General features: G+C 46.0%; 5 protein-coding genes across 7 annotated transcripts; 1 reads left to right on the forward strand and 4 right to left on the reverse strand.

Moving 5' to 3' along the window:
* Positions 1–1,414: 1,414 nt before the first annotated feature.
* Positions 1,415–8,922, forward strand: LOC138211835 (amine sulfotransferase-like). Its single transcript, XM_069171972.1, has 7 exons — positions 1,415–1,641; positions 2,545–2,706; positions 3,368–3,585; positions 6,225–6,351; positions 6,468–6,562; positions 6,665–6,845; positions 7,981–8,922. The coding sequence occupies exons 2-7, from the start codon at positions 2,550–2,552 to the stop codon at positions 8,103–8,105; spliced, it is 903 nt and encodes a 300-aa protein (XP_069028073.1). The 5' UTR covers positions 1,415–1,641; positions 2,545–2,549; the 3' UTR covers positions 8,106–8,922.
* A 362-nt stretch (positions 8,923–9,284) lies between these two features.
* On the reverse strand, positions 9,285–13,659 carry rwdd1 (RWD domain containing 1). Its single transcript, XM_069171975.1, has 7 exons — positions 13,255–13,659; positions 12,513–12,578; positions 12,284–12,414; positions 11,873–12,016; positions 9,843–9,975; positions 9,695–9,757; positions 9,285–9,556 (listed from the first exon to the last, which is right to left on the reverse strand). The coding sequence occupies exons 1-7, from the start codon at positions 13,325–13,327 to the stop codon at positions 9,444–9,446; spliced, it is 723 nt and encodes a 240-aa protein (XP_069028076.1). The 5' UTR covers positions 13,328–13,659; the 3' UTR covers positions 9,285–9,443.
* Positions 13,660–14,500: 841 nt separating this feature from the next.
* On the reverse strand, positions 14,501–17,709 carry LOC138211836 (calcium homeostasis modulator protein 5-like). 2 transcript variants are annotated; one of them, XM_069171974.1, is made up of 2 exons: positions 17,046–17,709; positions 14,501–16,443 (listed from the first exon to the last, which is right to left on the reverse strand). In XM_069171974.1, the coding sequence occupies exons 1-2, from the start codon at positions 17,586–17,588 to the stop codon at positions 16,054–16,056; spliced, it is 933 nt and encodes a 310-aa protein (XP_069028075.1). In that variant the 5' UTR covers positions 17,589–17,709; the 3' UTR covers positions 14,501–16,053. The 2 variants fall into 2 exon arrangements, with proteins under 2 accessions (XP_069028075.1, XP_069028074.1); XM_069171973.1 differs by having other exon boundaries at positions 14,501–16,472.
* A 938-nt stretch (positions 17,710–18,647) lies between these two features.
* LOC138211880 (calcium homeostasis modulator protein 6-like) lies at positions 18,648–20,455 on the reverse strand. Its single transcript, XM_069172046.1, has 2 exons — positions 19,901–20,455; positions 18,648–19,600 (listed from the first exon to the last, which is right to left on the reverse strand). Exons 1-2 carry the CDS (start codon positions 20,444–20,446, stop codon positions 19,166–19,168), a joined length of 981 nt encoding a protein of 326 aa, XP_069028147.1. The 5' UTR covers positions 20,447–20,455; the 3' UTR covers positions 18,648–19,165.
* A 40-nt stretch (positions 20,456–20,495) lies between these two features.
* On the reverse strand, positions 20,496–23,268 carry LOC138211879 (calcium homeostasis modulator protein 6-like). 2 transcript variants are annotated; one of them, XM_069172044.1, is made up of 5 exons: positions 23,220–23,268; positions 22,478–23,118; positions 21,436–21,866; positions 20,643–20,688; positions 20,496–20,541 (listed from the first exon to the last, which is right to left on the reverse strand). In XM_069172044.1, the coding sequence occupies exons 2-4, from the start codon at positions 23,021–23,023 to the stop codon at positions 20,685–20,687; spliced, it is 981 nt and encodes a 326-aa protein (XP_069028145.1). In that variant the 5' UTR covers positions 23,024–23,118; positions 23,220–23,268; the 3' UTR covers positions 20,496–20,541; positions 20,643–20,684. The 2 variants fall into 2 exon arrangements, with proteins under 2 accessions (XP_069028145.1, XP_069028144.1); XM_069172043.1 differs by having other exon boundaries at positions 22,478–23,244.
* Between the last annotated feature and the right edge of the window lie 61 nt (positions 23,269–23,329).

Consider the following 23,329-nt stretch of genomic DNA (forward strand, 5'->3'; position numbering starts at 1 on the left):
TCAGTGCGCTGTCGTTTATAACGTGCATGCTTGCTTGTTTTTATCAAACATCCCGTATAGAACTGCGTTGATGAAATGTTTCCTGATGCTCACGTGCACCACTTTAGTTCAGCGGTTAAAACTTCTTCAAACAGAGATTCTCTTGATTTATGTGGAGAGACTTCCTGGAGGAGAGTTTGTAAAATTGAACCGTCGGTGTGTGATTGACGTTAAAAACAAACCTGAACTGGAGAAAGATTCTTCTCACATGATCAAATCCTGCCTGGACATCCAGTTGTTCTGAAGGCCTCTCCCAAGAACCCTGGAGTTTTGTCCAGTTGCATCATGGGTAATGTGCTCGATCTTCAGGGTAAACCTACAGGGACAAACAGTCTGATTTTAGAAATGAACAATATTGCTGTAGAGTCCTCTGAGTGCTGCGGTCAGGGACATAAACATTGGATATTAATGGATATTCTGTGGGAGATCTGACTGGTGAACTCCCTGTAGATCCTCCACCATCAGGAATGAAGGATGGATTTAATGATCACTTATATTTAATGGTTGATTTATGAATTTAAGCATGAATTCACTTCTGACCTTGAAAACAGCAAATACGAATCGATCACTGAAACACCCAGAAATAAAACTAATGAGTAATTTTTGTTTCTGTTTGATTGGTTTGTTAGTCTCATTATAAGGTTTATAAAAACAGAGCAGATGACTTGTTCTGTGCCAACATGAAGCTGAGAGACGTTGAACCCAGAACGTGTCAGTTGTTTCACTTGATAACTGACTTTATTAAATCAGTTGTTTCTGCTGACTGACCAGAGAACAGCAGCTCTTCTCAGAGGAAGGTCTCCTCAGGACATAAGGTCACAGCTGTTGGTGTGGACAGAGAGCAGCCTCCAAACTGTGGGTGTCCCTGTGAGCCCAAGGCTATGTGGGAGGATCTGGACATGCAGTCTGGTCCAGAATGTGTCACTGGAGCCCCAGTCCATCTGCAGAGGGCCAGAGCTCAGTGGCCAGATGTGCAGCGCTGCAGCCAGATGTGCTGCTGCTGACCTGAAGAGGAGGAGGAGGAGGAGGAGGAACACTTCTGTCTGAGGAGGTGTTGAGGTTTAGTTTCCTGTCAGAGAGCATCGCTGCCGTTAAAGGGACAGTCCACACGAAACAAAACATGACGACAGTTTCATGTCGTTTGGATGTCTGAAGCTGGTTGAACACTTTTCTGAGCAGTTGAATAAAGTTTGAAGAATTCTGGATCATCACCTGAAACTGTGTGCGTGTGTGTGTGTGTGTGTCCTGTTATTGCAACATCAACACGTGACGAGCCGGAGATTGTTCCCGTGTCGGCGTCCTGCGGTGGCTCCAGTCCGGACTCGGAGGCACATCCGGGCTTTTATCAGGTGACAAGCACTGCTTGTGTGACCTCCCCGTCCTCCCTCCTCTGCTCTGACATCACGGTATCTGCGGAGGTGTGGTGGGAGCGGGAAGTCCTCTATTTGTTCTGCAAGCTGCTCCCTCAGTGCGTAAAATCAAGCGGTCGGTGCGCATCTCCAGCTGTCAGAGCACAGAGAGGAGGAACATCCGACAACAAACTGGGCTCACAGGAGGGGGACACCGTGTCTTCAGCACTGGACAGAGCACAGAGGACAGCAGGTACAGTCTGAAGGATGTCTCTGAACTTTGTCTCAAAACAGGTGGTCTTGTTTCCTCTTTCACAGTTGGAGTATTAATAGATGATATTAATGTAAACATGTGAACAGGATAAGTATTAATAGATGATATTAATGTAAACATGAGAACATGATAAGTATTAATAGATGATATTAATGTAAACATGTGAACAGGATGAGTATTAATAGATGATATTAATGTAAACATGAGAACAGGATGAGTATTAATAGATGATATTAATGTAAATATGAGAACAGGATGAGTATTAATAGATGATATCAATGTAAACATGTGATCAGGATGAGTATTAATAGATGATATTAATGTAAACATGATGAGTATTAATAGATGATATTAATGTAAACATGTGAACAGGATAAGTATTAATAGATGATATTAATGTAAACATGAGAACTGGATAAGTATTAATAGATGATATCAATGTAAACATGTGATCAGGATGAGTATTAATAGATGATATTAATGTAAACATGAGAACAGGATGAGTATTAATAGATTATATTAATGTAAACATGTGATCAAGATTAGTATTAATAGATGATATTAATGTAAACATGTGATCAGGATGAGTATTAATAGATGATGTTAATGTAAACATGAGAACAGAATGAGTATTAATAGATGATATTAATGTAAACATGTGATCAGGATTAGTATTAATAGATGATATTAATGTAAACATGAGAACATGATGAGTATTAATAGATGATATTAATGTAAACATGTGATCAGGATGAGTATTAATAGATGATATTAATGTCAGCATGAGAACAGGATGAGTATTAATAGATGATATTAAGGCTGAGGATCAGACTGCAGGGAGCTCCAGAACAGAAACTCACTCCTGATCTGTGACTGTTTCAGCCGTCATGGAGATAAATGAAGGGCCGACTCCAGAACATGAACTGATACCACACAGAGGCTTCAAGCTGATCCGCGGCACTCACGACCCGGACGACGTGGACCAGATCTACCACCTGGACATCCAGGACTCTGACGTGTTCATCGTCACATACCCCAAATCAGGTGAGGAAGATGATGACGATGATGATGATGATGACGATGATGATGACGATGATGATGACGATGATGATGATGATGATGATGATGATGATGATGATGATGATGAGGGAGTAGCAGACTGAGACTCTGAGCCCAGCAGAGAGACGAAGAACAACACTGATCATATGTTCAACAGCTCACATGGATGTTCCTCTGAACAGGCTGGAGAGAATCAGTTAGACAGGAGAAAGACACGTACTATAGAGGGAGGGTGAAGGGGGAGAGGGGAGGGGTACTGTAGAAGAGGGAGAGGGGGGGAGAGGAGAAAGACACATACTGTAGAGGGAGGGGGTACTGTAGAGGAGGGGGGGAAGAGGAGGAGAGAGGAGAAAGGCACGTTCTGTAGAGGAGGGGGGAGAGGAGGAGAGAGGAGAAAGACACATACTGTAGAGGAGGGGTGGTACAGGGGGAGGAGAAGGGGGGAATAGAGCAGAGGGTCAAATTAATCTGTAGCCAAACGGGGACTGTAGAGGGGGAGGGAGGGTGTTCTCATCCAGAGAGTTGACCTCCTCCTGAACCCCGGCAGAGATGAGGTGCTGATGAGGAGTTGCTGATGTGATGAGGAGGTGCTGATGATGAGGTGATAATAGGAGGAGGTTCTGACCCGTCTCTCTCCTGCTGACAGGGACCATCTGGATGCAGCAGATCCTGCTCCTCCTGGAGGCGCAGGGCGACGTGTCGGCCATCAGTGGGCTCAGCAAGCACTCCAACGCTGATATCATCCCCTGGATCGAGGTCAAAGGTCACAGACAGGCCTTCATTGTGGCTCCGTCGCCCCGCCTCCGAGTCACACACCTGCAGCACCACTTCCTCCCTGCGGCTCTGAGCCACAAGAAGGGAAAGGTGAGCTTTGACCAGGTGTGTCTCACCTGTCCCTAGCAGGACCTCTGCAGGTCCAGGTGTTCACCAGTGTGTCTGTGTGTTTATCAGTGTCTGTGTGTTCATTAGTGTGTCTGTGTTCATCAGTGTGTCAGTGTCAGTAAGGTGCGCTCTGACCAGGTGTGTCTCACCTGTCCCTGGTAGGACCGCTGCAGCTCCAGTAGGTCTCCACAGAGTTAAACATTAAAGATATATCACATGAACATTTCACCTGTTCCTTGTTTCCATAGATCAGACCGACGCTTCGTCATCCAGGGCGGGCTCTCATGGCCTCGCCCCTTTCCGGGGGAAAACATTGACATTGCATTGCATTGACATCAACGGAGAATCGGAGGAAGTTGAGACTTCTGCTTTAAACTAACCGGTTTAAATAATAACGCTGTGCCAAAGAGTTGCTGTGTAGTTAATTGCATCAACGGTGATGTGAAAAACTCTTATCTCTGATTTGTTTCCCAGTTATGGCCTGATAGAAGAGCTCTATGGCACCACTCTGCACAAGGGAAGACTGAAGTGACTAAGGAGGGGTCAAATTAAACTTGTTTATCTACCCAGCGTGTTCTCTGGCAGGCAGAGTAGAAATATAAAACCTAGAGAAGGTGCCGCCGTGCCATTTCTAAAGTCACGTTGAGCCGCTGGTTTACAACGGATTAATTTAGTAACGCTGTTTTACATTGAAGTCTACGGAGAGAGTCGTTTGTTTTCCTTCAAAAGGGGGCGGGGACGTTTCTGAAAGACGAAGTTCCCGGACTTGCCGGTCTGATCTGTACGGACACAGATATCCCTTTGTGCAGCGGAGGGGTTCAAAGGTCACGCTCCTGTTCTGGGAGATAAAGGAGGCTTCATCAGATCTGTGAACAGGGTTTTCACATTCCTCCTCTGAGTGCTTCCTCTCTGAGCTATTTGTACTGTTGGACAGTAAAACACAGTCTAACCCAGAGACACAAGAAACAGGAAAAGCTTCATCCTCTGTGAAGCATGACGGGGAATCAGATGAGATCTATGATGAGTTCGTTCCTCACTTTAGTTTCAGACTGAATGTTCCACTTCAGTCTGAAGCATGTTGTTATGTTTCAGAGTGCAGGAGGAACATGATATCAGGAATACGATTTCAGGCCTCAGGAGGGTTCCTGCATGAAAACACAGCCTCACACTGATGATGTCATATTTACACTGGGCAGTCTGTCCCTGCAGCAGTATTAAACTCAGTAAACAGTAAACAGGACAGTAAACAGTCAACAGGACAGTAAACAGTAAACAGGACAGTAAACAGGATAGTCAACAGTAAACAGTAAACAGGACAGTAAATAGTAAACAGGACAGTCAACAGTGAACAGTAAACAGGACAGTGAACAGTAAACAGGACAGTAAACAGTAAACAGTAAACAGGACAGTTAACAGTAAACAGTAAATAGAACAGTCAACATTAAACAGGACAGTAAACAGGACAGTAAATAGTAAACAGGATAGTCAACAGTGAACAGTAAACAGGACAGTGAACAGTAAACAGGACAGTCAACATTAAACAGGACAGTAAACAGGACAGTGAACAGTAAACAGGACAGCCAACAGTAAACAGGACAGTAAACAGTAAACAGGACATTCAACAGTAAACAGGACAGTCAACAGTAAACAGGTTAGTCATCAGTAAACAGGACAGTAAACAGTAAACAAGACAGTCAACAGTAAACAGGACAGTAAACAGTGAACAGACACAGGACAGTCAACAGTAAACAGTTAACAGGACATTCAACAGTAAACAGTAAACAAAACAGTAAACAGGACAGTAAACAGTAAACAGGACAGTCAACAGTAAACGGGACAGTCAACATTTAAAAGTAAACAGTAAACAGGACAGTCAACAGTAAACATTAAAGTAAACAGGACAGTAAACAGTAAACAGGACAATAAATAGTACAGTAAACAGGACAGTAAAAAGTACAGTTAACAGGACGGTAAACAGTACAGTAAACAGGACAGTAAAAAGGACAGTAAACAGGACAGTAAACAGTACAGTAAACAGGACAGTAAACAGTACAGTTAACAGGAGGGTAAACAGAACAGTAAACAGGACAGTTAACAGGAGGGTAAACAGAACAGTAAAAAGTAAACAGTATAGTAAACAGTACAGTTAACAGGAGGGTAAACATGACAGTAAACAGGACAGTTAACAGGAGGGTAAACAGAACAGTAAAAAGTAAACAGGATAGTAAACAATACAGTTAACAGGACGGTAAACAGGACAGCAAACAGTACAGTAAACAGTAAACAGTACAGTAAACAGTAAACAGGACAGTTAACAGGAGGGTAAACAGTACAGTAAACAGGACAGTTAACAGGAGGGTAAACAGGACAGTAAACAGTAAACAGGACAGTTAACATTACAATAAACATAACAGTAAACAGGACAGTAAACAGAGGGGTGAACTACGAAATGAGATCAGTGGGTTAGCGAGGTATGTTGAGACTAAAGGGTTGTCAGTGTCACCAAACTGGCTCTCTTTTAAGGTGGCTAGATCACCATGGTAACTGATGCTGCAAACTTAAGCTGGTCCAGGGTAGGTTATGTTGGAGATATTGGATCAAAACATATCAACGTCTTCCAGGTGATCTACGTGGCGAGGAACCCCAAAGACGTCCTGGTGTCTTATTTCCACTTCCACAAGTTGGCCAACATGCTGGAGACCCCGAAAGACTTCGACGACTTCTTTGAGAAGTTCATGAGAGGAGACGGTGGGCGGAGCCTTCTTCTTCTTCTTCTTCTTCTTCTTCTTCTTCTTCTTCTTCTTCTGTCTCTCCTTGTGTTGCGCTGTCTCTGGTGTGATGCTGACATGTCGTGTTGTTCTTAGTGTTCGGTAGCAGCTGGTTTGAACACGTGAAGACCTGGTACACACACAGGGAGGACATGAACATGCTGTTCATCACATATGAAGAAATGATTCAAGTACGACTTTACATTAGTGTGATCTTTTGGAAGATGTGACACGGTGTTCACCATAGTCAGTGTGAGTGTGACTCAGTGTGTGCTGTGTGTCTGTGTTTTCAGGACCTGCAGTCAGCCATCCACAGGATCTCTGTGTTCCTGGGTAAAGACCTGAGTGATGATCAGCTGACCAGCGTGGTGACACACAGCACTTTCCACAACATGAAGAAGATCCCTCAGGCCAGCTACGAGCAGGTCCCCGGTGAGCTGCTGAACCACCACCAGGGCCGCTTCATGAGAAAAGGTGACTACTTCCTGCTTCACTGATCGTCTCCATGGCGCTGTTAGCTCTGACCTCATGGGCACAGAGGCTGAAGCAGGTGGTGATGAGCAGGTATGAAGATGATCATATGATCAGCTTCAGTGAGGTTCAGTTGAAGACTCATGTCATCTCATCATTGTGATGGTACCTACTGATACAGTATAATACCACCGGGAGCTGCAGGAGCCTGCACATCTCCACTGCTCTCCACAGGGGCTGTAATACCTCTCTGTGGCCACGAGGGGCCAGCAGACACATCATCCATCCTCTGATCCAGAGTTCTGCTGTGTTCCAGATGACATCCTCCCTCAGTAAACCTACTAATAGTACTCTTCCATGTGAGGACTCTTACCTAACATTTACCTCATCATGTGAACACATTACCCTCCAAAGTATCTGCAGCTTTAATTATTTTACCCAGAAATCAACATGTTTTTGTGCTCTGTTTAACACACTCAATAAACACACTGATTCTTCTGTCCAGCAGCAGCAGTGGAAAAGAAACACTTTGTGTTCAGGAACAGCTGCAGCTTCCTCAGATGCTTTAATTTGAAAATCCTTTACGTCGGAGGTCCCACTCCTTCCTTTACGGAGCCAAGATGGCGACCGTTTAGGGTGGAAAGTGTCCAGAGTTCTTTTTTTGGAGCGTTCTGAGTGCTTCATCTTGGTACTTCTGATGTTTCTGTACTGGCAGTGTGAACACACTGATGCACTCAGAATAGAGAGAGTTAGTACACAAGTACAACATCTGGAACACAGCACAAGTTTGAGGCACAAAGTATGTTTGTGTGGGACAATGTGGGACACGTTCCCAACGCTGAGGGAGTCTGAGCAGTCCAGCCTGCTGAGCTGGACGATAGGGGGCGCTGCAGACTTCTTTCTGCTCATTGTCTCTGAGTTTCAGTAGGGATGTTTCTGTTGTAGTAGATTTTATTAAAAGTGTCTGTCCTGCAGAGTTAAAGTTTAAAAACTACATCAAATCAAAATGTGAGACATCGCCTCAATATGTGGGACACGGGACATGTGACTCGTCCAAGCTGGAAACAGAAGAGTGAGATGAAGAGCTGCTGAGTCGGCGTTGTCCCTCAGTTGTAACATCCTCTCTGTCTTCTTCCAGGAACCATCGGGGACTGGAAGAACCACTTCACCGTGGCCCAGAACGAGAGGTTCGACGAGGTCTTCCACCGAGAGATGAAGGACTTCCCTCTGTCCTTCATCTGGGACATCAGGGACATTCAGTGATCACACAGCTGCAGCTTCATGATAATGACGTGTACAGAAAACATGTGATTCAGTCTTTCTCCATTTCAGTCTGTTACACTTTACACTCTACTGCTGTTTTCCAAAGTGCAGTGCTGTCTGTCTCCAGCCGGGTCCTCTGTCACATGACAGTCACTGTTCGGTATGAGGAGAGTTCACAGTATCACAGGTTCAGGTCGGGTTCACGGTTCTGTCTGCTCCGGGGTCACGTCAGGAGAGGACAGTCCACCTGAGGTCCTCCAGAGTCACATGACCTGATGGAGTCAGACTGGAGCTTAACCTCAACACCATCTGCTCGGGGGGGAACCAGGTGAAGTTCTGTTCAGGCCCAGAGATTCTGAATGTTGTGTACACCTTGATGTAGGAGGTGCAGGTGTGTCATCACATGATGTCATCAGAGACACACCTGTCTGACGTGTTCTTACAGATGTGATGAAGTAAACCATGTTGGTTATCCTGTGACCTCACCGTCCCGTTCCCCGTCTAAACACTGACACCAGACCGACCTGCTCTGGACCTGAACCCTCCCTGAGAACCAGGACCCGGTCCCTCCTCCTCTGAACCTCAGGGGTCCTGAACGCAACAGGTTCCCGTGGACGGACTGACAGGGAGGACAGCTCTGATGGATGTGGACACACGAGACAGTCTGTGATGATGTCATGATGACGTCGTCTCAGTGGAGACGGGAGTATTCCCTCTGTTTCTGGTTCTGTGATGACACACTGCCACATGTAAATCTATTTTTATAATATCCTGTATGTGATTCAGTTCTTCGTATTAAACAGTGATGCACTGAGAACAGGTCTGTTGGTCTTTCATCCTGATGTGTGCCGAAGCCTCCACAGCGCCCCCTGCTGTCACAGAAAACCACCTCCACACAGCTGATCTGTGGCTGTCTGACACACAACAATCACTTTTACCTGTTAGCTCAGCTGAAGCAGTGCATTGTGGGATTCTTTAGGAAACTACAGTGTACACTTAATGAAGTGTAAATATAAAACTGCCTGATGTCTCTGTCCTGATGTCTCACTGTCTCTCTGTCCTGACATCTCTCCAGCCTGACTTCTCACTGTCTCTCTGTCCTGAAGTCTCTCTGTCCTGCCATCTCTCTGTTCTGTCACCGGGACAACCTTTATGTCAAACATCACCAGAGCGGAGACATATGTTTCTCAGGGAGTTTAATTGTTAAAATGAACAATAACCCTGTCGGTGTTTCCTCTCCATCTACTCAAGAGTCTTTCAAAATAAAAGCTGAGCTTCTTGGTGTGTCTGGTCAGTGCGGTCCTGACGTCCCCAGCAGTCCTCTGTCTCCGTCCTGCTTCAGTCCTCATCGCTTCCCATCTCTAAAGGGTCAAAGTCCGGGTCGTCCTCGTCCAAATCCAAGTCCTCGATGTCCTGGAAGAGGGACTCGTCCACTTCCACATTGTTTCCAGCTGCAGAAGAAGACAGCAGGTCAGACATGTTGAGATTCAGGTATTTAAACATTTCCTACGATGTGACAACAACACACTTTAATATTCAGTCATCTGCATTACTTTCATATTCCTTTAAACCAACAAAGGTTTGTTTACCGTCTTCCAAGAACTGGATGTCGGAGGTGTCCAGGTTGTGGTCCGTCTCGAACAGCTGTTTACCTGGTAAGGAAACATCACACCTGTTGTACATGTTTGTGTATTTATGAGGTCGTCGTTGCAGAGACGAGTCGGAGAGCCCGTTTACCGGTCAGTTTGTGTTTTCCCGCCTGCTCCTCCTCTTTCTGCCTCTTCCTCCTCAGCTCGTCCATGTCGATCTCAAAGTTAGCTTTCCACGCCAGGAAGTTTTCAATGGTGACCACGGTGCCCTGGAACGCCACCTGTCAAACACACAAAATGCGTGTTACATGTATGACGTCACTTCTTCAACCAGCAATGAACTTAACTTCCTGTTACTGACCTCAACCTGAACAAAATAAAACAAAACAAATCAAAGCAAAACAATTAAAACAAAACGAAATGAAATGAAACACAACAAACACAAAACTAACCAAAGCAAACAAAAACAAAACTAAACAAATCCAAACAAAACACAAAACGATTAAAACGAAACGAATAACAAAACTAAATGAAATTAAACATAACAAAGCAAAACAAAACAAAAAACAACAAAACAAAACATCTGAAGTCAGACTTCAGGGCACACAGGAAGTCTCCGCTCTGCTTGTCGTTAAATGGAGCTCACGTCCTGCTAAAAACCAACACACCTGTGGTACAGATGTCCTGCACAAACACACGACAGCATCAACACACTGAAATACAACATACCTGTCAGACAAGTTCACTAAAAACAGCATGTTTACTAAACATATCATGTGATTTCTGGCCGTCTTTCCTGCCGATGAGCCGTCCCCCGTACCAGCAGGTGGTGCTCTGAGTCAGTTTAAATGTGCTTTGTTTCTGCCTCAGACTATATATGAAAATGATCATAGACTCTGGGTCTGAAAAGCCAAGAAAAAGTGCCTTACAGTGTAGTACCACTGAGGGCCACTAGAGGCTCCAACAGACTCCCACTGAAAAAGCATTAAGTTCCCTCCTGAAACACAAAGTCAGGAAAATGTTTTCCACAAGTCATCATGGTGTCATGAGATAAACTCCCTCCTTCTGGAAATAATTCATCACCCATACATAAGACTCTAACGCACATGTGTTTGGGGGAAGGGCTGTTTGATTGACAGGTCAAAAACAGAAACCTGGACGGACACTGTAAAGCTCTCTGGGACAAACGATGCAGCATTTTCTGTCAGGTCCATCACTGATGATGACAAAAAATACATGTGGACCCATTTGATTTATGGACCTCCAGAAATAAAGTCACAACTCAGAGGCAGCTGAGAGCTACACGTTAGAAATTCACATTGACTACCTAAAATGGACAAAAACATGTGACTCCTGGAGTCACATGAAAGCTGGGGGAGGAGCCAGCGGTGATCTGATTAGAAACCTGAAGATACTACATCCCTCCCACCGATAGCTGTAACCTGACTGCACCACAGGCCTGTCAATCAAACAGACACGCCCCCAAAAACAGGTCTTTCTGAATCTTATTTTCTAATGAATGAGGGATTATTTTCAGATGGACCTCCAGAAAACTAATAAGAAGGAGTGACTTTAGCTAACAACACCGAGATAACTGATGGACACATTTTATTCACTCTGGATTTGATAAGAGAAGTTGAATGGGAGTCTATGGAGCTGGAGGCTTTTTGGAGCCGACCTCTAGTGGCACTCGCTGGTAATGCAGCGTATTTCCAAATTTTTCAGACCCTGAAGCTACAAACACTTTAATATACAGTCCGTGGGATGAACTCATACCTGAGCAGACAGAGAGAACACTGGCACATTTAAACTGACTCATCATAGCGCCACCTGCTGTTATGGAGGGCGACTTCAGCTCATCATGGCAGGAAGATTGTACCAGAAGTAACGTGATCATTGTTTTTTTTAGGATCTGAATGTTCTGTACTGGAACACATACTCCGTTTGCTCCATGATGTGTTAGAAGTGTGTTTGTTTGATAGGTATGTTGTGTATCAGTGTGGTGATGCTGTTGTGTGTTTGTCGCAGGACATCTGTGCCACAGGTTCTGAAGCTGTGTTGGTTTTAGCAGGAAGTGAGCTCCACGGTGATGCAGCTGTATGATGTCCTCGCAGGAGAACACACACACACATAAACACAGACACACTACACACACACACACGTGAGTAGTGTTCCCACCTTCTCTGCCTCCTCTGCCTCCCTGTCTTTCCTCCGTTTCTCCTCCTCTCGCCTGTTCTTCATCGCGTCCACGATCTCATTGAGTTTCTCCTGAACAGCTGTGACCAGCGTGAAGATCATCACCATACCCAGGTTTTCTTCTGCCTGCACAGGAACGCACACACAGAGTTCATTATTATTACACTTCTTTATATGTGCATCAGACAGCAACTTATTAGTCATCTCCTCCAGGCCTGTAATAACATATTATTATTATTTCAGAGTGGATCCACACTGAACCGAGTGTCTGTCTTAAGTCTAACAGCTCCATTAGTTCACATATTTTCAGGTCGTAATATTTGGTTAACTCTGCAGAGAAGACTTGTCGGACTGAACAGCAGCACGTTCACTGCATTGGACGTGAGGACAGACCTGCTGCTGCAGGAAGCTGAGGATGTCCTCCATGTCTCTGTCCTCCAGGTTCTCCTGGGAGTGGATCTCCCACAGCGGAGGCTCATCCGGGTAGTTCCCCACATACGTGAACTTTAAAGTCGCTTCAACAGCTGCAAACAGAAAACAGACCGTTCATATCACCAAACTTATCTTCAAAGTTCATCATCATGACCCGAGTCTTCATCACACAGTCACGCAGCGGACTCACTTTCACCGTGCTCCCCTGCGTCCGACGTCACATTGATGGTGAAGCTGGTGGGATCTTCTGAGAGCACTGCGGACACACAGAACCAGAACCATCAGAGCGACATCTTGCTGCTGGACTCACAGGTTTACTTTAATGTACCATAAACTGATGAGACCATTTGATGACTGCTCTGCAGACTGTCACGGACAATGTCTCATTCTGTGGAAGAAATTCAGTTCAGAATAATAATAAACTCCCGCCAGGAAGTCCAGCTGTCTCTTCAATTTTATCATTAAAAACCTGAGTAGCTGTCATGACCACTGACCCCGTTATCTCTATAAACATCATATTTATTATTACGCAGTGAACTTAAGTATCTACTCTGTACGTGCCGACTTAAACACCACCCTACGGGGACTTCAGGAAACCTGTGCGAGAATCGATTTTACGAGGAGTTTCTCAGTTTGAGAAGAATCACACGGAATATGAATAGATTTTGGTTTATCATCCGGGTAATGTAATGTAGTGGCAGGCCGACAGGAACAGCTTCTCAGTCCCGGCGTGCAGCTCTAAACTCCCATCTACATCAATGTTAAACCACAGGGAGCCACATTAATGTTAAACTACAGGGAGCCACATTAATGTTAAACTACAGGGAGAAAACCACGTTAGCTGTATCTCTCTTTAAACTCAGAAGCACCGTCCAGCTGCTAGCTGTGAGCTAGCTGCGCGCTCGTGTCTACGTTACTGCAGCAGCTCCGACCTGTGAACGAGTCCGGGTAGATGGCCTCTAAGGCTTCCAGCTCGTTCCTCTGCTCTTCGGCGTAGTCTGTCATTTTGTGCGGCGGCAGGTTATCTGGAACTCGGTACGATCATCACCGCTGTGCTGATGCTGACACGCCGCGTGCGCTTGATGGTGCTCAGCCGCCTCCAGCGACTCGACGGTGATCGACGATATCGGTGCTCCGCTGTTTGGTCTGATAGCAGTTAGCTACAGTTAGCTGCGTGGTGTTCGTTCGGGAGAGATATTAATGTTTGAAGCTTCGAATGGATATAATATAGGAACTAAGAGACGCTTAGAACTGAGGGTATTTCTGCTGTTTTCAACATCCAGCGTCACTGCCACTCTGCTGTCAACTGACAAGGTCTTCTTCGTCGTCGTCTTCTTCTGCTTCTTCTGATTTATTGTTTAATAAACCAGCTTTAATGGTGTATACCGCCACCTGTTGTATGTAGATTGATGGTGTTGGTTTATCTGAATACTGATTTTTATCTAAATACTTCTGGATCTTTAGTGACGTTTTCATCGCTCTCCTTCTGCCAGGCCTCAGTTCCACCTCTTCTTCTTCTACTCTTGACTCCATCAGTTTATCTGCTTGTTCACTGCCTTTAACACTCATTTGAGCAGGAACCCATCAGTACCGCACCTCTTCACCCATTCCTTGTAATAATGTCGTACTGACCAGGAGCTGCACATTAACATGTGGATCAGGGAGAATCACTGGAGGACAGTTACTTGAAACAGATGACCTGAAGGTGAAATCCTTGAGACTCATCTTTTCTGTTTTCCATCCAACCTCTCGTTCATTTCTCAGTCTCCTCCCAGGATTCATTTCTAACCTTAGCGGTGGGCTGTTTCCAAATCCTTTCAGTTGAGTCCAGTTCCATTAATGGCCGTTTCTTTCTTCTCAGTTGTCATTGCAGCTCCTACCCACAGAGTGTTTACTGGAGTAGTTCTCACAGTCTCATTGCTCTGTTCTGAACCCCGTCCAGTCTTTGTAAACTTCCCCAATGTAAAACTACAAAGAATTAGTGGATTTCATCGTCTACGGTTCATAATATCATTAAAAGATTCAGAGAATCTGGAGAAATCTCTGAACACAAGAGACAAGGCTGAAAACCAATATTGGATGGTGGTGATCTTTGGGCCCTCAGGCAGCACTGCATTCTGGAGTGGAAATAACTGCATGGGCTCAGGAACACTTCTGAAAACCATCGTCTGTGAACACAGTTCATCGCTGCGTCCACAAATGCAGGTTAAAACTCTCCAAAGAAGAAACCAGATAGAAACATGATCCAGAAACACCACCGCCTTCTCTGGACCGAGATCATTGAAGATGGACTGAGGTGAAGTGGAAAACTGTCCTGTGGTCGGATTAATACGAATTTTAGATTATTTTTGAAAATGATGGATGCCCCATCCTCTGTACTAAAGAGGAGAAGGACCATCCAGGTTGCAGTCCAGACCTGTCACCCATTGAAAAACATTTGGAGCATAATGAAATGAAAAAATATGACAAAGGAAAAACTCCAGAAACTGGTCTCTTCAGTTCCCAAACATTTACAGTGTTGTTAAAAGAAGAGGTGATGCAGCACAATAATAAAGATGACCCTTTCCCAACTTTATTGAAACGTGTTGCTGCCATCAAATTCAAAGTGAGCAATTTTTTTTTTTTTTTTTTTTTATAAAACTAAGAATATTTCTCAGTTTCAACATTTGATGTTGTCTCTGGTCTATTTTTTCATTTTTGTTTATTGTTAATTGTTAATTTTTATTTAATTTTGTTCTTATTTACATTTTCACATCTTCCCAATTTTTGTATACTCTCTCTTTATACTCTTTTAATGTCTTCACATGCTGCTGGAAACAAAGAAAGGTTTGAGCTCAAAAAGGTTCACTAATTGACTTCACTAACATATTGGTCACATTTCTCTATTTGTAGAAAAATCAGAAGCCAACTAATTACTATGGCAACACATGCCCAGGCATGCATGCTGGGAAACTCCCTTGGAAACACTTGTCTCCACCAGTTAAAGGACTAAACTCTGTGTAAACTGTCCCTGACTTGAGAGTAGATGACGTACAGTAAGTAAATTGTACCAGTTCCGTCTGTGTAGTTATTGTAGGGGTTATTTTGTTCATGAGAGGTGGATGATGTAGAAACTCCACCCTGAATGGTTGGAGGAGGCAGACAACCTCTACATGGTGATTCTAGTTTATACAGATGAGTGTGTTAGTCCTGATTTTAGGTTTGTTTGATGTTAACATCAACTTGTCACTCAGTGAGTGTCTGAGAGTGCAGTCTGAAGTATAAAATTTACAGCGTATATAAGGAAATACTCACATGTAAGTCTTGTGTACAACGTGTGCATGTTTGTTGCTGTAAACATAATGCTGTTTATCAGAGGTTTACTGATTAAAATCACTACACTGTAACAGAACGACACGTTTCAAGTTGGTGTTGAGCTCATTTCTTTAAACTTCAACTTAGTTTAAAAGTTAATTTGCAAATTTGAAGTTAGACAACATTTATTATCAATATTAGTAATCGAAGGTGTTAAATGCATGCAGTGTTACAGAGGTCGTGTGGAGGTCGAAACACCAGCGTGGAACAGACCTCCTTCTTTGGTTAACGTGCTTAAAGGCAGCTGTGTGCGTTTTTTCCTGAGTCAGACTTTCACATGCAGTAGACAGAGTGGAGGACCAACAGAGATGAGAGTCACGGTGTCTTCTCCGTCTGTCACTTCCTGCAGCGTCCGTGCTTAATCGCTGATGAACAGTTTAAATCATCGGTATTCCATCCTCCAGCTCCATGACGGGCCTCTTCTCCAGGGAGAAGTCCCGGTCGCTCCTCTCCACGTACCGCTGCAGGGTGCTGTAGCACTGCTCGCTCCTGGAGAAGGTGTAGTGAGCGGAGATCTCCTCCCACGCCTTGTGGTCGGGGAAAGTAAACGGATCCGGGTTCTTGTTCTCGAAGAAGCTGTGCAGGTTCCTCTCGGCCAGCTTGGTGGCGTAGTCCACAGCGAAGGTGTCGAAGCGCTCCTTCTCCTTCTGCATGTAGCGCTTCCAGAAAGTGAGCTGCAGGTAGCTGACCTTGGAGCGACAGTTTTTGCAGCAGGTCCCCAGGAGGCCGACAACGGCGGCGAGGATAACGATGCACCAGCCCAGGATCTGCCGACACACAGCGGGAACAGGAGACGCTGTCAAGGTGCATGATGGGAGTTTAGAGAGGGGACGGGATGAAGGGGAGAGCTGGAGGATAACACGCAGCAGACAGGCGGCTTTAGACTGTAACTTTACTACATGTCCCACTGAGTGGAGGTGCAAACTAAATCACTGCAGGACCCAAACACATGCAGCACAGTTTCCACATGTATGACAGTCAGGACACGCACAGCAGAGGCACCCGGGATTCAGTCTCACGTCAAAGTGGCCCAAGTTTAAATTTATCTTTTGACTTTAAGTGTTTAAGTCTTTTTAGGTACTTTTAATAAAGTTACAGGAGCGGGCAAAATTTATTAAAATTTAAACACAAAGAAACTCCCATTGGATCCTACATTTCCCATAATGCAGCTGGAGTTCATTGTCCATCAGACCCTCCCTGCCTCATAAACACCCTCGACCTCTGACCTCCACATTTCCCGTTTGTAATGCAGGCTTTGTGTTTTGGTGTTTGACCTCTGCAGCCTGATGACATCATTGTGACATCATCAGGGTTGGAGTGTAATGCCGAGTGTCAGTTCTCTCTCAGAGCAGGTGTGTGTGTTTCCTACCTGCGACTGGGCCCTGAACATCAGCAGCAGCTCCATGCGCTCGTCCTCAGACAGTTTGGATCGGTCGCAGGGAACCCGAGCCAGCTCCTCCCGGCACTTCAGCGTCTTGTTCTTACAGAACAGATCCACCACCAGGTTGTCGTCCAGCCCGCTGACAGAGCACTCATAGAAGGTCCCGTTGAGCAGCGCCACGGAGAGCCACATGATTGGAGCCACACACGCTCTGGTGAAAATACTCGTGAATGCTCGGAGGCAGTTGCAGCAGTTGCCGCGGGGGCAGAGCTTCATGGGGTTGAGGCAGCAGCCGGTGTACAGCCGCCACAGCCGGCTGCTGAAGAACAGGCCGAGGACCAGCAGCACCACGGCGGGGCCCAGCAGGAACGTCAGCCCGTAGGCGAAGTTCTGGTCGTGGTTGCACGGACACTGGAAGGAGACCATGGAGAAAACCCGCTCCCCGCCGATCGTCAGCAGAGCCATGCAGCTGTAGCCGATGGTGGACTTCTGGTTCAGGAAGAAGCGCAGGACGGTCTGGAAGTTGTCCATGGTTTCGGCCGGGAACCGTCAGGAACAACCGGGAGGAACGAAACACAACCGGAACACAACAACGGAGAGTGTGTGTCTGCAGCCTGCAGTCATTCCTGTCTGCTGAGGACAGAGGGCCCCTCCCTTCATCTGCCTGTCTTCACTCCAGGCTCCTCCTGCACTCAATCTGACACTCCCTCACTCCCTCCCTCACCCCCTCCCTCATTCCCCCTCCTTCTCTCCATATGTCTCTGATCCTAACAGAGAGGTTCAGCCCAGCCCGAACAACTCTTCCTCTCTGTTTACATCCTGCAGCTCTATTCAGACACGCATCAACAGAAATCCTGCTGGTCCACTTTCTGATTACGGTCTGGTGTCTTGTGACTGTGATGTCATCTTGACTGCAGCCTAAAACTATCTCACACTGGTAACAAGAAGGAAACAGCTGTACACATGTTCTGCAGCTGGTTCTGTTTACTGTGACTCTCTTTTATTGATATGGAAAAAAAAATTTCTCTTCAGATACAAGTCATAAACCTGCAGCGGGAACACGTGAAACCGAGAAGGGAAAGTTCTACATGAAGTAAATCCTGCAGCATACAACCGATCTACTGAGGCGTTTCCATGGAGACCACATCAGAGCAGAGGACGGAGAGGGGATGAGGAAGTGCTCACATCCTCTTAGTGGTTTTTACTGTTGGAGTCCCACAGGAGGAAATCCTGAGGCTGCTGTGTATCATCCAGATCACACTCTTCATCATCATCATCCTCACACACTGACTACAGACAGGCTAAATGTGTGTGTGCAGTACTGTCACGTGTTTCATAGACACACAAGTTTCATCACTAATGTTCTCATCTGTTCAGTCTGACATCAGTAAAAAGGAAGTGGTGAGTTCTTCAGTGTACCAACATGATTAAACACATCCTGTGAACACATCCACAGATGGTAAACAAGTGAATGTCAGGCGACTCTCCTCTCTGTCTGCTGTTCATCTTCATCCTGTCACCTCCTCTTCATCCTGTCATCTTCACTTAAAAAAAAGGTTTATTCAGCAGACACACACAGGATCAGTGTGGTTGAATCTTAAGGCACTTTGGATTTTATTTTTCTACTTCAATATCAACATGTTCACCTTCAACTAAATACAACGTTTTGCTGCATTCTTCAGACTGTCATCAGATCATGTAAATGGTCTGCACTTGTACCTCCTCACCTTACAGTCTCAAAGCGCTTTTACGCGGTTTTCCATTCACCCTTTCATGAGACTGAGCTGCCAGTCAAGGTGTACATTCACTCACCGATGGAACACCATCAGAAGCAACTTGGGGTTCAGTGTCTTGCTCAAGGACACTTAGGTATGTGGACAGAAAGAGCTGGGGATCAAACCACTCATCTTCTGATTAGTGGCCAACCCGCTCTACCATCTGAACCACAGCCTCCCATGTCGTGTGTGTGTGTGTGTGTGTGTGTGTGTGTGTGTGTGTGTGTGTGTGTGTGTGTGTGTGTGTGTGTGTGTGTGTGGGAAGGCGGAGCTGTGTGATGTTCTTGAGGTTTCCCTCTCACACAGACGGTCCTTCTGTGCTGTAACTCCTCCTCATATTGTCATCATGCCGCCATCCACAAAATCCAGAACAGCAGGGTTGTTGTCAGCTGACCCACTGGACTTGACTGAAGCCATCTTCATCCTGCCGTTGTCGGTTTCCTCGTAGTTCTCCACGTACTGGTGCAGCATGCTATAGTAGAGCTTCTTGGAGCTGAACTTGTAGAGGGAGGAGATCTTCATCCAGTCGTGGCTGGACGGGGTTTTCAGGTCTCCGGGAGGTGTTTGGTCGAAGAAGCTCTGGAGGTTCCTGTCGGCCAGCTCTTTGGCGTGTTTGGTGACATGTGAGTCCATCAGGCTATTCTCCTCCTGAGCGTACGCCCTCCAGAACTTCAGCTGCAGGTAGCTGATGGGGGAGCAGCACCGGACCAAACAGCTGAGCAGCATATTGGACAGCATGATGGAGGCGATGAGGATCCAGCCCAGGATCTGTGGTCAGCAGAGAGTGATTATCATCAGGTCAGATTACACTGAGAGTCACAGGGAACATGGAACTACTAAACAAAAAGATGTTTGAACCCTGCAGACTGTTACAGGTCAGTGTGATGAGGACCACATAATGGTTTATTACAGTCTGAATGAGACACAAACAGGATGTGGTCACATTCTGGAGCTGCACCTGCTGCAAAGTTTGAGACAGTTTGTAAAACAGGCACAACTTTTTTATTTTATGTTAATCTAATAAAACAGAGTCCTCCTGTAGTTGAACCAGAGGATTAAAGTACCGACCTGAGACTGCGCTCTGAGGGTGAGCAGGACATCTTCTCTGACCGCCGGCGGGACGCTGCTGCCCACCCGGCAGGGGATCCTGTGCAGCTCAGTCTCACACTGCACCCCAGGCTCTTGGTCTCCGCACACACGCTTGTTATAAAAGCTCACGTTGGTCCCGCTCATTGCGCACTCAAAGTAGTTCCCGTTGAGAAGAGCCACAGCGATCCAGCTGGACGGTGCCACCAGCGCGCCGGCGCTGATCTGGAAGAGGACCACGCAGGCTGCAGCCAGCCTCCTGCAGCGGCACAGCTCGGCCCGGCGCCGCCACACACCCGTCAGCAGCTTCCACGTCCTCCTACTGACGATGTAACCCAGCAGCAGCAGCGCCAGGGCCGGCACCAGCAGGAACACCAGGCCGTACACGAAGTTGAGCCCGTTGCAGGGACAGCTGAACACCACTGAGGAGAAGATGTGTTCTCCTCCCGCCGTCAGCAGGGCGACCAGCGTGCAGCCCAGGTTGGTCTGCATGCTGGCCATGTTAACAACCGTCTTAAACTTATCCATGTCTGAATTTCTGACTGCAGGCTGACGGTTGAATGTCACACTTTCACTTCCACCTTCTGTCAGCACCCCTCCGCCCTCCCCCCGACGTACTCTCACTGCAAAAAACACACAAACTTCTTCACATCACGTGGAGTTTCACTTTGACATAAACCTCAGCAGGTTTAAATATTTCACAGAAAATATTTCATCCTGTCACCTCATCTTCATCTGGTCACCTCCTCTTCATCCTGTCACCTTCTCATCTTAAAAAAAAAAAAAAAAAAAAAAAAAAAGGTTTAATAGTAAAGTTGAACAAAGAAAAAGAAGGAGACAAGTGGGGGACTAGGAGTACCTGATCTGACAGCCAGGATGAGACACTGTAATAATTATTGGACAAACGTCCAACATGAGAGGAATATGTCCTCCACATGAGGGTGAAAGTGATGAGGATTAAAAGGCATCAGTTTCATGGTGAGCCTGTTCAATACATTTGGGCAATGAATTAGTAAATTAACAATATTGGCATTTATTAAATCCTTTTCTAATGAACACAGTTTTAATATGCTAAAAGGTGTCTGTTCACATTTTGTAAGACAGCAAGCAAAATATTGATGAATCAAATGAATAAATGGTCTGTACTTGTATAGTGCTTTAACATGGTTTTCCCATTCACCCATTAATGAGACAGATCACCATGCAAGGTGCTGCCATCAGGAGCACATTCACACACTGATGGAACACCATCAGGAGCAACTTAGGGTTCAGTGTCTTGCTCAAGGACACTTAGGCATGTGGACAGGAGGAGCTGGGGATCGAGCCACCAACCTTCCGATTAGTGTGAAACCCACTCTACCGTCTGAACCACAGCCTCCCATGTCGTGTGTGTGTGTGTATGTGTGTGTGTGTGTGTGTGTGTGTGTGTGTGTGTTGGGGGGAAGGCGGAGCTGTGTGATGTTCTTGAGGTTTCCCTCTCACACAGACGGTCCTTCTGTGCTGTAACTCCTCCTCACATTGTCATCATGCCGCCATCCACAAAATCCAGAACAGCAGGGTTGTTGTCAGCTGACCCACTGGACTTGACTGAAGCCATCTTCATCCTGCCGTTGTCGGTTTCCTCGTAGTTCTCCACGTACTGGTGCAGCATGCTATAGTAGAGCTTCTTGGAGCTGAACTTGTAGAGGGAGGAGATCTTCATCCAGTCGTGGCTGGACGGGGTTTTCAGGTCTCCGGGAGGTGTTTGGTCGAAGAAGCTCTGGAGGTTCCTGTCGGCCAGCTCTTTGGCGTGTTTGGTGACATGTGAGTCCATCAGGCTATTCTCCTCCTGAGCGTACGCCCTCCAGAACTTCAGCTGCAGGTAGCTGATGGGGGAGCAGCACCGGACCAAACAGCTGAGCAGCATATTGGACAGCATGATGGAGGCGATGAGGATCCAGCCCAGGATCTGTGGTCAGCAGAGAGTGATTATCATCAGGTCAGATCACACTGAGAGTCACAGGGAACATGGAACTACTAAACAAAAAGATGTTTGAACCCTGCAGACTGTTACAGGTCAGTGTGATGAGGACCACATAATGGTTTATTACAGTCTGAATGAGACACAAACAGGATGTGGTCACATTCTGAAGCAGCACCTGCACTCAAAAAACTAAAACTACAATTTACTAAATTGTTTTTGGTGAAACATTTTTACACTAAAAAATATTGAGTAAATTTCAAACCAGTGAAATCTATTAAATGTACTTACAAATTTGAGTAAAGGTAAGTAAAAAAAACTCAAATGGATCGAAAAGACTACATTTAGTACAGTGAAATAAAACTTTTGAGTAAATGTAAGTCAAAAATTTAAATGATTCTAAATAAACAAATTTAGTACCATGACATTAAAAACTAAGTAGATTTAATTTTAATCATTCGTCAATTCCACAGAAAACCTGAGTTGAAATCACACAAAAACAACAGTACACAGCACAGTACAAGGAAAATGTATTTTATTTGTCAAAACAAATGGGCTACAGTCCCCCTGTAGTTGAACCGGAGGATCAAAGTACCGACCTGAGACTGCGCTCTGAGGGTGAGCAAGACGTCCTCTCTGACCGCCTGCGGGACTTTGCTGCCCACCAGGCAGGGGATCCTGTGCAGCTCAGTCTCACACTGCACCCCCGGCTCTTGGTCTCCGCACACACGCTTGTTATAAAAGCTCACGTTGGTCCCGCTCATCGCGCACTCAAAGTAGTTCCCGTTGAGAAGAGCCACAGCGATCCAGCTGGACGGTGCCACCAGCGCGCCGGCGCTGATCTGGAAGAGGACCACGCAGGCTGCAGCCAGCCTCCTGCAGCGGCACAGCTCGGCCCGGCGCCGCCACACACCCGTCAGCAGCTTCCACGTCCTCCTACTGACGATGTAACCCAGCAGCAGCAGCGCCAGGGCCGGCACCAGCAGGAACACCAGGCCGTACACGAAGTTGAGCCCGTTGCAGGGACAGCTGAACACCACTGAGGAGAAGATGTGTTCTCCTCCCGCCGTCAGCAGGGCGACCAGCGTGCAGCCCAGGTTGGTCTGCATGCTGGCCATGTTAACAACCGTCTTAAACTTATCCATGTCTGAATTTCTGACTGCAGGCTGACGGTTGAATGTCACACTTTCACTTCCACCTTCTGTCAGCACCCCTCCGCCCTCCCCCCGACGTACTCTCACTGCAAAAAACACACAAACTTCTTCACATCACGTGGAGTTTCACTTTGACATAAACCTCAGCAGGTTTAAATATTTCACAGAAAATATTTCATCCTGTCACCTCATCTTCATCTGGTCACCTCCTCTTCATCCTGTCACCTTCTCATCTTAAAAAAAAAAAAAAAAAAAAAAAAAAAGGTTTAATAGTAAAGTTGAACAAAGAAAAAGAAG

The sequence above is a fragment of the Embiotoca jacksoni genome, unplaced genomic scaffold (genome assembly GCF_022577435.1).
Source record: "Embiotoca jacksoni isolate LCO1_2020_lvr unplaced genomic scaffold, fEmbJac1.0.p SCAF_50, whole genome shotgun sequence".
NCBI lineage: Eukaryota > Metazoa > Chordata > Actinopteri > Embiotocidae > Embiotoca > Embiotoca jacksoni.

Coding starts and splice junctions, on each gene's coding strand:
- rwdd1 (XM_069171975.1), bottom strand. CDS start 13,327: ATGACAGACTACGCCGAAGAGCAGAGGAACGAGCTGGAAGCCTTAGAG. Junction 12,017..12,283: donor TCAGCTTCCTGCAGCAGCAG/GTCTGTCCTCAC, acceptor GTTCCTGTGCAG/GCAGAAGAAAACCTGGGTAT. Junction 9,758..9,842: donor GGGAAAACACAAACTGACCG/GTAAACGGGCTC, acceptor TTTCCTTACCAG/GTAAACAGCTGTTCGAGACG.
- LOC138211836 (XM_069171973.1), bottom strand. CDS start 17,588: ATGGACAACTTCCAGACCGTCCTGCGCTTCTTCCTGAACCAGAAGTCC. Junction 16,473..17,045: donor TGTTCAGGGCCCAGTCGCAG/GTAGGAAACACA, acceptor GCACCTTGACAG/CGTCTCCTGTTCCCGCTGTG.
- LOC138211835 (XM_069171972.1), top strand. CDS start 2,550: ATGGAGATAAATGAAGGGCCGACTCCAGAACATGAACTGATACCACAC. Junction 2,707..3,367: donor CGTCACATACCCCAAATCAG/GTGAGGAAGATG, acceptor TCCTGCTGACAG/GGACCATCTGGATGCAGCAG. Junction 6,563..6,664: donor CATATGAAGAAATGATTCAA/GTACGACTTTAC, acceptor CTGTGTTTTCAG/GACCTGCAGTCAGCCATCCA.
- LOC138211879 (XM_069172044.1), bottom strand. CDS start 23,023: ATGGATAAGTTTAAGACGGTTGTTAACATGGCCAGCATGCAGACCAAC. Junction 21,867..22,477: donor CCCTCAGAGCGCAGTCTCAG/GTCGGTACTTTG, acceptor TGCTGACCACAG/ATCCTGGGCTGGATCCTCAT.
- LOC138211880 (XM_069172046.1), bottom strand. CDS start 20,446: ATGGATAAGTTTAAGACGGTTGTTAACATGGCCAGCATGCAGACCAAC. Junction 19,601..19,900: donor CCCTCAGAGCGCAGTCTCAG/GTCGGTACTTTA, acceptor TGCTGACCACAG/ATCCTGGGCTGGATCCTCAT.